At 40.8% G+C, this 12171-nt stretch overlaps 1 protein-coding gene across 9 annotated transcripts in view; it reads left to right on the top strand.

The window, feature by feature from the left end:
• Positions 1 to 11158, top strand: part of CRACD (capping protein inhibiting regulator of actin dynamics) — a 290463-nt gene extending 279305 nt beyond the window's left edge. For all 9 annotated transcript variants that reach the window (XM_045473978.1, XM_045473982.1, XM_045473974.1 and 6 more), the window contains one exon: positions 8870 to 11158. In XM_045473978.1, coding sequence (XP_045329934.1) covers positions 8870 to 9030 — 161 coding nt within the window. In that variant the 3' untranslated portion in view covers positions 9031 to 11158. The remainder of the gene's footprint in view (positions 1 to 8869) is intronic.
• The last annotated feature ends 1013 nt before the right edge of the window (positions 11159 to 12171 follow it).

Genomic DNA, 12171 nt, shown 5'->3' with positions numbered 1-12171 from the left:
AGGGACTGGGGAGACCTCTGATTTTAGCATTTGAGTTTTCGTGGGGTAAATCCTCCCACTGCAGCCAGTTCCAGGCTACCAGTGTGGTGTCACCTGGCTCCCTAAATTCCTGGACATCAAACAAGCCCTCCCTCTCCGACACCCCGCTGCCTGTAGCCCCAACAAAATGAGGTTTGCTAACTTGCTCTCCTGTAAGGGAGACCATGTACCAGAAGAACCACCTAAAGAAAGGAAGAGGCAAGATTATCAGAGGATTTGGGGGGAAAAGGGTGAAGTTTAGGTAAAATTTAAGAGATGTGGGGTTTTGATGGGCTCAGAGCAGCACAGGGTTGTATGTAAAGGGGTTCACATCAAACCTGAGCTGACAAGTGCACTCAGGGTCCAGTTTCCTTTGACACAATAAACTTAAATTTGTGGAGGCTAAATCTGAAAACCCCTGCTTGGGGCTCTGCACCTAGCTGGAACTGGAAGCTGCTTCTCTGAATCAGTGACCCACGGGGCTCAGATACTCCAGGCAAAGTGGGAAGGTCTCTGCTCACTGATGGGGATTCAGATAGCAAGTTTCTGACCACATTAATTAACAGCAGGGTTTCCTATTCATGACATATAAAAGACACACATTTAAAAAAATTCTTTATTCTATTAAAATGATTGGTCATGTTTCCAACTGTTACCTTGTTACAAATCACTTGAAGGAGGGATATGAATGGGAACAAGCTTCCTCCCAGAGGTTAACAGGGCCTGTTTTCCCTTCTGAGCAACCCTGTTCCCTAGAGGGCACCCACCCCCCAGATCTAGGCTTTGTAATGCCTTTGTTACCTGCCAGCTTGGGTATGGAAATGGAAAGAGGTCTCAACCACTAACACTATACTTAATATTTTGGTGAGGAGAGAAAAAGCCTTTATATTTGAAAACCACTTTGGAGCACCGTATAATTTCTCAATAACCTCCATGGGCATAATTTCATTTGATCTGACACCCAAGAATTGAAGGTTCTAAACAAACGGGTGTGCCACCAAGATCATTCTTTCAAAATAAAGTTCCAGAGTCAGAGATCACATACCTTTCTCTGACAGACTTCTTGGACGCTCTAAAGAGTTAATGCAGTTCAGAGTGGCTACAGCTTAATAAAGCAAACCTTTATTTTTGTATTTGTCTTTTCAGTCAGTATTTGTAGAGTTCTCATTCTGTGTAGGCCATCGCCACGGGCAGTAAATAGGACTCAGAGAGAAGCCAAGATCCCTCACCTTAGGAGGTCTCTAAGATCTGATAAAACAAGTGTTGGAATTGTGAGGCCAGCCTGAAAGTCTAGAGAGCCGGCAGGGAGTGGAGGCCCCCAGCACGAGCTTGGTACAGAGGGGAGCTTCTGACCTCACCAGTTTGATAAGTTCAAACTGCTGGTTTGATCTTTTTCTTCCTGGAATTGACTGGTTGTATAGCTAGAATGACAACATTTACCTTTTATTTCTTATTATCATGTAGGCAGAGCTGTGCACAAAAACTGTGAAATTAAAACCAACCATATTCTAATTCTGTATGTAACAGTTATGATCACCCACTTTCTTCCCCTAATTGTTCTCACTAAAGATGCCCAGTGTTTCACTGGGTTTTCCTTTCTGAATCTTTTACTTTTTAAAAAAAATATAATTTATTGTCAAATTGGTTTCCATACAACACCCAGTGCTCATCCCAACGAGCTCATCCCTTGTCAATGCCCATCACCCACTTGCCTCTCTCCTCCACCAACCCTCAGTTTATTCTCAGTTTTTAAGAGTCTCTTATGGTTTGCCTCCCTCCCTCTGTAACTTTTCCCCCCTTCCCCTCCCCATGGTCTTCTGTTAAGTTTCTCAAGATCCACGTATGAGTGAAAACATATGGTATCTTTCTCTGACTTATTTCACTTAGCATAATACCCTCCAGTTCCATCCATGTTGCTTCAGATGGCTAGATTTCATTCTTTCTCATTGCCACGTAGTATTCCATTGTGTACATAAACACAGTTTCTTTATCCATTCATCAGCTGATGGACATTTAGGCTCTTTCCATAATTTGGCTATTGTTGAAAGTGCTGCTATAAACATTGGGGTACAAGTGCCCCTATACATCAGCACTCCTGTATCCCTTGGTTAAATTCCTAGCAGTGCTATTGCTGGGTCATAGGGTAGTTCTATTTTTAATTTTTTGAGGAACCTCCACACTGTTTTCCAGAGCGGCTGCACCAGTTTGCATGAATCCATTAGCAGTGCAAGAGGGTTCCCGTTTCTCCACATCCTCGCCAGCATCTGTGTTTTCCTGATTTGTTAATTTTATCTGCTCTGACTGGCGTGAGGTGGTATCTCAGCGTGGCTTTGATTTTTACTTCCCTGATGATGAGTGACGTTGAGCATCATTTCATGTGTCTGTTGGCCATCTAGATGTCTTGTTTGGAGAACTGTCTATTCATGTCTTTCATTTCTTCACTGGATCATTTGTTTTTCGGGTGTGGAGTTTGGTGAGTTCTGTATAGATTTTAGATACTAGCCCTTTATCCAATATGTCATTTGCAAATATCTTTTCCCATTCCGTTGGTTGCCTTTAGTTTTGTTGCTTGTTTCCTTTGCAGTGCAAAAACTTTTTATCTTTTTTTTCTTTTTTTTTTTTAATTTTTTTTTTTCCAACGTTTTTATTTATTTTTGGGACAGAGAGAGACAGAGCATGAACGGGGCAGGGGCAGAGAGAGAGGGAGACACAGAATGGGAAGTAGGCTCCAGGCTCTGAGCCATCAGCCCAGAGCCCGACGCGGGGCTCGAACTCACGGACCGCGAGATCGTGACCTGGCTGAAGTCGGACGCTTAACCAACTGCGCCACCCAGGCGCCCCTGGAAACTTTTTATCTTGATGAGGTCCCAATAGTTCATCTTTGTTTTAATTCCCTTGCCTTTGGAGACAGGTCGAGCATGAAATTGTTGTAGCTGAGGTCAAAGTGGTTGTTGCCTGCTTTCTCCTCTAGGGTTTTGATGGTTTCCTGTCTCACATTCAGGTCTTTCATCCATTTGGAGTTTATTTTTATGTATGCTGTAAGAAAGTGGTCTAGTTTCAATCTTCTGCATGTTGCTGTCCAGATCTCCCAGCACCATTTGTTAAAGAGACTTTCTTTTTTCCACTGGATGTTCTTTCCTGCTTTGTCAAAGATTAGTTGGCCATACATTTTTGGGTCCAATTCTGGGTTCCCTATTCTATTCCATTGGTCTGTCTGTTTTTGTGCCAATGACCATACAGTCTTGATGATTACAGTTTTGTAGTAGAGGCTAAAGTCTGGGATTGTGATGCCTCCCGCTTTGGTTTTCTTCTTCAATATTACTTTGGCTATTCAGGGTCTTTGTGGTTCCATACAAATTTTAGGATTGTTTGTTCTAGCTTTGAGAAGAATGCTGGTGCAATTTTGATTGGGATTGCATTGAATGTGTAGATTGCTTTTGGTAGTATTAACATTTTAATAATATTTATTCTTCCAATCCATGAGCATGGAATGTTTTTCCAATTCTTTGTGACTTCTTCAATTTCCTTCATAAACCTTCTATAGTTTTCAGCATACAGCTCTTTTACATCTTTGGTTAGGTTTATTCCGAGGTATTTTATGGTTCTTGGTGCAATTGTAAGTGGGATCAGTTTCTTTATTTCTCTTTCTGTTGCTTCATTATTGGTATATAAAAATGCAAAATTTTGATACATTGATTTTGTACCCTGCAATTTTGCTGAATTCATGTATCCCTTCTAGCAGACTTTTGGGTGGAGTCTGTTGGGTTTTCCATGTAGAGTATCATGTCATCTGCGAAAAGTGACAGTTTGACTTCTTCTTTGCCAATTTTTCTTTTTAATTTTTTTTTAATGTTTATCTTTGAGAGAGGGAGAGAGACAGAGTGTGAGTGGGGAAGGGACAGAGAGAGAAGGAGACACAGAATCTGAAGCAGGCTCCAGGCTCTGAGCTGTCAGCACAGAGCCCGACACAGGGCTTGAACTCACAGACCGTGAGATCATGACCTGAGCCAAAGTTGGACATTTAACTGACTGAGCCACCCAGGCGCCCTCTTCTTTGCCAATTCTGATGCCTTTTATTTCCTTTTGTTGTCTGATTGCTGATTTTGTTGTCTGATTGTCTGATTCCAACACTATGTTAAACAACAGCAGTGAGAGTGGACATCCCTGTCATGTTCCTGATCTCAGGGGGAAAGCTCTCAGTTTTTCCGTATTAAGGATGATATTAGCTGTGGGCTTTTCATAAATTGCTTTTATGATGTTTAAGTATGTTCCTTCTATCTTGACTTTGACGGTTTTTATTAAGAAAGGATGCTGTATTTTGCCAAATGCTTTTTCTGCATCTATTGACAGGATCATATGGTTCTTTTCCTTTCTTCTATTAATGTGATGTATCACATTGATTGATTTGCGAATATTGAACCAGCCCTGCAGCCCAGGAATGAATTCCACTTGATCATAGTGAATAATTCTTTTTATATGCTGTTGAATTTGACTTGCTAGTATCTTGTTGAGAATTTTTGCATCCATATTCAGCAGGGATATTGGCCTATAGTTCTCTTTTTTTGCTGGGTTTCTGTCTGGTTTGGGAATCAAAGTAATGCTGGCTTCATAGAATGAGTTGAGTCCCGAAGTTTTCCTTCCATTTCTATTTTTTGGAACAGCTTGAGGATAGGTATCAACTCTGTGTTGAATGTATGGTAGAATTCCCCAGGGAAGCCAACTGGTTCAGGACTCTTTATTTGTTGGGAGATTTTTGATAACTGATTCAGTTTCTTCACTAGTTATGGGTCTGTTCAAATTTTCTATTTCTTCCCGTTTGTCCAGTTTGCTGGCATACAATTTTTCATAGTATTCCTTGATAAATTGCTTGTATTTCTGAGGCATTGGTTGTAATACATCCATTTTCATTCATGATTTTATCTATTTGGGTCATCTCCCTTTTCTTTTTGAGAAGCCTAGCTAAAGGTTTATCAATTTTATTTTTTCAAAAAACCAACTCTTGGTTTCATTGATCTGCTCTGTTTTTTTAGATTCTATATTGTTTATTTCTGCTCTGATCTTTATTATTTCTCTTCTTCTGCTGGGTTTGAGGTGTCTTTGCTGTTCTGCTTCTAGTTCCTTTAGGTGTGCAGTTAGATTTTGTATTTGGGATTTTTCTTGTTTCTTGAGATAGGCCATTTTCCTCTTAGGACTGCCTTTGCTGCATCCCAAAGGGTTTGGATTGTTGTGCTTTCGTTTTCATTTGTTTCCATGTATTTTTTCTCTAACTGCCTGGTTGACCCATTCATTCTTTAGTAGGATGTTATTTAACCTCCATGCTTTTGGAGATTTTCCAGACTTTTTCCTGTGGTTTATTTCAATTTTCATAGCATTGTGATCTGGAAGTGTGAATGGTATGATCTCAATTTTTTTATATTTATTGAGGGCTGTTTTGTAACCCAGAATGTGATCTAGCTTGGAGAATGTTCCATGTGCACTCAAGAAGAAAGTATATTCTGCTGCTTCAGGATGTAGAGTTCTGAGTATATCTGTCAAGTCCATCTGGTCCAGTGTTTCATTCAGGGCCATTGTTTCTTTACTGATTTTCTGTCTAGATGATCTGTCCATTGTTATAAGTGCAGTATTAAAGTCCCCTACAATTAACACATTCTTACCAGTAAGATTACTTATGTTTGTGATTGTTTTATGTATTTGGGTGTTACCGAATTCAGTGCATAGATATTTGTAATTGTTAGCTCTTCCTGCTGGATAGACCCCATAATTATTATATAATGCCATTCTTCATCTCTTGTTGCGGACTTTAAAGTCTAGTTTTTCTGAAATAAGTATGGCTTTTCCAGCTTTCTTTTGACTTCCAGTACATGATGGATAGTTCTCCAACCCCTCACTTTCAATCTGAAGGTGTCCTCAGGTCTAAAATGGATCTCTTGGGGGCGCCTGGGTGGCGCAGTCGGTTAAGCGTCCGACTTCAGCCAGGTCACGATCTCGCGGTCCGTGAGTTCGAGCCCCGCGTCGGGCTCTGGGCTGATGGCTCAGAGCCTGGAGCCTGTTTCCGATTCTGTGTCTCCCTCTCTCTGCCCCTCCCCCGTTCATGCTCTGTCTCTCTCTGTCCCAAAAATAAATAAACCTTGAAAAAAAAAAAAAAAAAGTTTTATAAAATGGATCTCTTGTAGACAGGAAATAGATGGGTCTTATTTTTTAATCCATTCTGATACCCTCTGTCTTTTGATTGGAGCATTTAGTCCATTTACATTCAGTGTTATTATTGAAAGATAGGGGTTTAGAGTCACTGTGTTATCTGTAGGTTTCATGGTTGTAGTGATGTCTCTGGTACTTTGTGGTCCTTGTAACATTTCACTCACAGAATCCCCCTTAGGATCTCTTGTAGAGCTGGTTTAGTTGTGATGGATGAATTCCTTCAGTTTTTGTTTGTTTGGGAAGACCTTTATCTCTCCTTCTATTCTGAATGACAGGCTTGCTGGATAAAGGATTACTGGTTGCATATTTTTCCTGTTCATCACATTGAAGATCTCCTGCCATTCCTTTCTGGTCTGCCAAGTTCCAGTAGATAGGTCTGCTACTACCCTTATGTGTCTACCTTTGTATGTTAAGACCTGTTTATCCCTAGCTGCTTTCAGAATTTTCTCTTTATCCTTGTATTTTGCCAGTTTCATTATGATATGTCATGCAGTATATTGATTCAAGTTACGTCTGAAGGGAGTTCTCTGTGCCTCTTGGATTTCAAGGTCTGTTTCCTTCCCTGGATTGGGAAAGTTCTCAGCTCTGATTTGTTCAAGTACACCTTCAGCCCCCTTCTTTCTCTTCTTCTTCTGGAACTCCTATGATATGGATATTGTTCCATTTGATTGAATCATTTAGTTCTCTAATTCTCCCCTGGTGATCCTGGACTTTTTTTTTTAATCTCTTAGCTTCCTCTTTTTCCATGTTATCTTCTAATTCACCTCTTCTCCCCTCTGCCTCTTCAATCCATGCTGTGACCGCTTCCATTTTGCACCTCATTTATAGCATTTTTCAATTCATCATGACTGTTTTTTAGTTCCTTGATCTCTGCATCAGTAGATTCTCTGCTGTCTTCTATGCCTTTTTCAAGCCCAGTGATTAATCTTATGACTATTTTTCTAAATTCTTGTTCATTTATATTGCTTATATCTGTTTTGATCAATTCTTTAGTGGCCACTCCTTCCTGGAATTTGAGGAGAATTCTTCCGTTTCATCATTTTGGCTAGTTTCCTATCCCTTGTGAGTTTTAAAAGCTTGTTATGTGCTCTGCACCTGTGAGCACTGCTTTATTAAAGAGGAGGTCATACACTGTCCAGGGCCTGGCCCTTCAGGAGGTGTGTTTTGGAGAGTTCCTTGCTCTCTGTTGTTGTAACTTTGGTTATTTTATTTCCCTACTTGTAGTGATGTTTTGGACCCTCCACCAGGTGTGCTTTGATTTGTTCCTTGAAGTAGCTGTGGAAAGGAAAACAGATAAACAGGAAAGAAAAACACGCAATCACACAAATGAAACAAACAAACAAAAACAATCAAAAAGCAAAAAACCAGAAACACCAGCTACAAGTAAAGAACAGGGTGGAGGTGGTGCTGATGGAAGAGCACATACAAAGAGAGAAATGACAGGGGCAGGGTAAAGGAAAAAATAAACATTGACCAGGCAGAGAGACTAAATAGCTTAATTCAGAGAGAGAGCAAGGAAAATAAAGGAGGAGGCAGAGAAAAAGAAATGAAGATAAAGTTATCTAGAGAAACTATAGGCTTGATTATTCCAGAGAGAGAAAGGAAAGGAGGTGGTGTAGAACATGTATCAAGAGAATGGATTAAATATGTCTGCTAAAACAAACCAACAACCAGAGTACCCAGTCTAGAGGAGGGAAGAGATAAGGAGAAAAGGAAGGAAGAATATATCTAAATAACAAGAATTGTCCTAGAATTAATCCAGGCAATGCAGCAGCACTAGTCTGGAGGAGGGGGCCATCTGGTTCCTCAGCATCTATCCCACTCCAGTAGACATGCAGTTACCTGGCATGAAGGGGCGTGGTTTGGTGTAGGCGGGTCCCACCTCCACTGTGGGCCCCAGGGATCCATCCCTGAGGCCCCACCTTGGTCGTGGTGGGGAGAAAAATGGTGACCTCCCAGCCTCTTCTCCACTGACTGGTGTCCCAAATCACTGTGCCGTCCTCGCTGTGCTGTGGGCACAGATGAGGAGGTCTGTCTTGCTCTGCCAACTTCCATGCCCTGGTACTTGGCTGGGATTTAAACTCCCACTCCACGCGCCCCAGCCCTGGGGAAGCGCCTATGTTGTCCCAGCTGGTTTTGTCCTGTGCCACAGTACTTCAGGGAGAGGACTGCTTTCTCCTACTGTGGACTGCGTCCCTGACCTGCCCCCGAACCCGGTGGTGGCTCCCCTCCTCCCCAGGTGCACAAACAGGGCAGCCGGCCCCAGTACGAAGGCCCCAGAGTTAGAGATGGGATCCCTCTCCATCCTGGTCGGAGGTTTTCTCTTGTCTAGATACAGTCCTACACTTCCCCAGCCACTCTTTCTCTTCCCTTTGTCTCTCTGCAGAAGAGGATCCTTCCTCTCCATGCCTACATGGCCCGTTTTATCTCCCCCAGTTCACAATCACCCACCTACAGCCCGTCAGTTGTCCCAGTGTCTCCTTGTTAGACTCCTGTCTCTTTTCCTTCTAGACTCTCTGTTTGAGAGACATGGGAAGTATGGATCCCCCTACTTTTCCGCCATGTTGGCCGGCCCTGAAATCTTACCCTTCTGATACATCAAAATGTGGTTCTGACTTTTATTCTTATTCTTTTCCTTCTAAACACGATTCAGTGGAGATTTCGGATTCAGCTCCCCCTGCACCGCTGGTCAAAGAAGTCACCAAGAGGTTCTCAACCCCAGACGCTGCCCCCGTGTCAACAGAACCAGCTTGGCTGGCGTTGGCCAAAAGGAAAGCCAAGGCCTGGAGCGACTGTCCACAGATCATTAAGTAGAGTGACTCTTAACCCACTCCTGTTGCCAGTTATTGGCTCTTCTCTTGCCCTTGTTATTTATTTTTTATATGAGGTAAAGAAACCAAGCTAGGGAAAAGCAGCATGTTTTATAGGCTCTAAAATAATTGTTTAGAAACGGAACTGGTGGCGTTCCTTGTAAAGAGTTTATTTGCACAATCCTAGGTCCTGGTGCCTTGAGCTCCTCCTCGTTCTCAAGAGAAAATTCCATCCGAGGGACCACACGAAGCAAAATCTCCAAACTAAGAACTTCTTACGAGAGCCTACCATGCCCATTCTACAGCGCTCCACACATAACACACCCACACACCATTTAGAACAACATGTCCTTTTGCCAATATTTGTAATGGTTTGTGATTCTCTACTCCAGTTTATCCTACCATTTGTTTGGTGGTTTCTTTCCTTTTCTACGGTAATGGTGAAAGAAAGGATCATATAGATAGAAACAATAATGCCCATTCTCCTGAATGCAGTGAGTAACTAGGTATCATAACAGTCTGGCTGCCACCTCTTTCTGTGTCTGCTTTTCTGAATTCTCCCTGGTCTGAAACTGTAACATGCACATGTCCACCACACTGCTATTCTACAGGTCCTGCCACACCAGGACTCCCTTAAGAACATATTAAACATTTGGCCCAGTTGGCTCCTAGGCAACATTTTTATTTACCATCATGAAGAAAGGAAGCAACATATTCTCTTTCCGTCTCTGAGAATCCCCATCTAGTGCAGTGGTACTTAAGATGTCCTGGCTCCATCCCAGTCCTACCTACCAAATTAGATCCTTTGAGGATGGGCCAGGACTGTCTATTCTGGCAAAACTCTTCAGACGAATTCTGATACATCCCAAAGGTTGAGAACCTTGGGATAAACTGCTTCCAGTGTAATCTAGCTTTTAAAACTCTGAAAGGGAGGCTCATTTCACCCCAAGAAGCAAAAGTGAGAGAGGAAAAATAACCCATCCCCCAAACCAGCCATTTATTACAAGATAGGAGAGGCTACTGACATTACATATCTCTGAATATTCCCTTAGGTCTTTGGGGAAAATTGACAGGAAGCCAAGATTTGGAGCCTTTGTACTAAGGACTTCCTATGGAAAGTTTCTTTCTTTACCGTAATTGAATGATTCATATTTAGAGTCAAATGTTCAAGAGCATTTATAATTTTGAGCATTCACCTTGCTACCTTTAAAAAACATCTCAGAGTCTAAAGTGGCCTTGTTGCTCCACACATGTGGTCCAAAGAAGGGACATGACAAGCATGAAGCATAGACATACCAGCAAACCCACACTTTCTATTTCATGGTGCCGGCATATTCAACTTTTCTTAAGATTCTGACTCCACAATACAAGTACACATCCTTCACTCAGTGCAAGGGGAATCACATTCCTTTTTCCTCTCCTACAAAAACACATTTTATCAGTATCCATCATGCTGAGCTCCCTCAACATGCAACGTGCTGTTATTATTCTGTCATTTACCATATAGAAGGCATCTTCTGGAAATGATGGCTCAACCTCATGGTAGCAACTGGCAAGTGTGGTCAAGCGGATAGTTGTACTCTTGCAAGTCGGATTTAATATTATATATACTGGATCAGACTGTTAAGAATCAGTGTAACTTGAATTTTTTTTATTCCTGCGGGAAGCAATATTCCAATGCATGTTTTCCACACTGATGTTCATTTCTAAATCAAACATGTAGGCATTTGTTAGTTTTCAGTGATTTCATTACTAACATAACACCCTTTTGAATGGCAGTCTTTCCACCTAGAGCCCTGGTATTCTAGTGCTACAGTAATTCTTCCAAACTTTGTCTTTCATCCTGCCAGCTTTGGATAATACCACAGTAAGGGTGGAGAACAGGGGGAAGAAATCGGATCACTGAAGAAGAATACTTAGAAGAGTCAACTCTCTACTGGCTCACATACCACATAGGAGAAACGCCTTAGTCACAAAGCTCCTATGAAAGTCTTTAGAAGTTAAGAGTACACTGGGGAAAGGGACAGTCAGAGCACTTACTTTCAACCACTTCCTGAAGGGTACATGTTTAATATTTCATGTAAAATGACTCCAAATTGCACTAAATACCAATGAAGTGTTATTTTGCTTTAGTTGTGCTGCAGTCTTTTCTGATTAACAAACTATGGGGGAAATTCAAAACAAAAACACTTTTTTTTTTAAATCAATGATTGCTATGTTAAATTTTTTTTTAAACTTGAAACACATACTTCTCTTGGCAAGGTTAACAGATTAACTCTGTTCATAAACATATATAGAGAGTTTTTGTTTACTTTTTTAATTTTTCAAGTGCAATTGTTTCTTACACGTTAATTACTATTATCATTTTAGCCAGTTATCAGCAAATTATAGTATGTATTCATGGTCTCTTCTTGTGACATTTAGTTTAATTGCTTATTTTAAAGCAGAAACATTAGTTACAGTGTCTTGCAATATTTTTAACCAATAATAAAATTAAGTAGAGACAACAATGAAAAATATCTTAGTGTGATTTTAATATTATTTTGAGATTTTTGGTTGTATAAAGTTTTAATGTAAAATGTCCATTATTGAAGGAAAGAGATCTTTCAATAAAAAATACATACAAGATCTTCACCACTGATGGAATTTCCTTTTCAAGTTGAAGTTTTTACTATTTTCAATGACTATAAGCAAGCTCATATAGCTTTTGTTGAGAAAGAGAAATTTCAAGGCATTTTATGTGCTACCTTATATTTTTTACTAGGTGTTTTAGAGATAAGTAATGAGTAGGGGCAAATAAAATGTTTATCTCCGTCCTAAATTGGACTTGAATGATCTGCATCCCAGACAAAACAACCCTACAGCCTCCTTACACAACACATGGGCCCCAGAACAGCAACAGTGGCTGGAGCTGAGAGAGCTGAGACCTTGTGAAAGGCAGCTTAGGGTCCCAGGCCAGACCTACTGACTCACAGGCCTGCACTAGGGCCAAGTGAGTGATGTGAGGCATTCATCTTGGGTGCCACAAACTATGTAATCAAGAAAAATACTATTTTCATACAGTATTATATATATAGTATATATAGTATGTATGTATATATATATATAATATACATTATATATATACAATTATATACAAATATAT

The sequence above is a fragment of the Leopardus geoffroyi genome, chromosome B1 (genome assembly GCF_018350155.1).
Source record: "Leopardus geoffroyi isolate Oge1 chromosome B1, O.geoffroyi_Oge1_pat1.0, whole genome shotgun sequence".
NCBI lineage: Eukaryota > Metazoa > Chordata > Mammalia > Carnivora > Felidae > Leopardus > Leopardus geoffroyi.
This window is presented reverse-complemented; position numbering and strand designations above follow the sequence as displayed.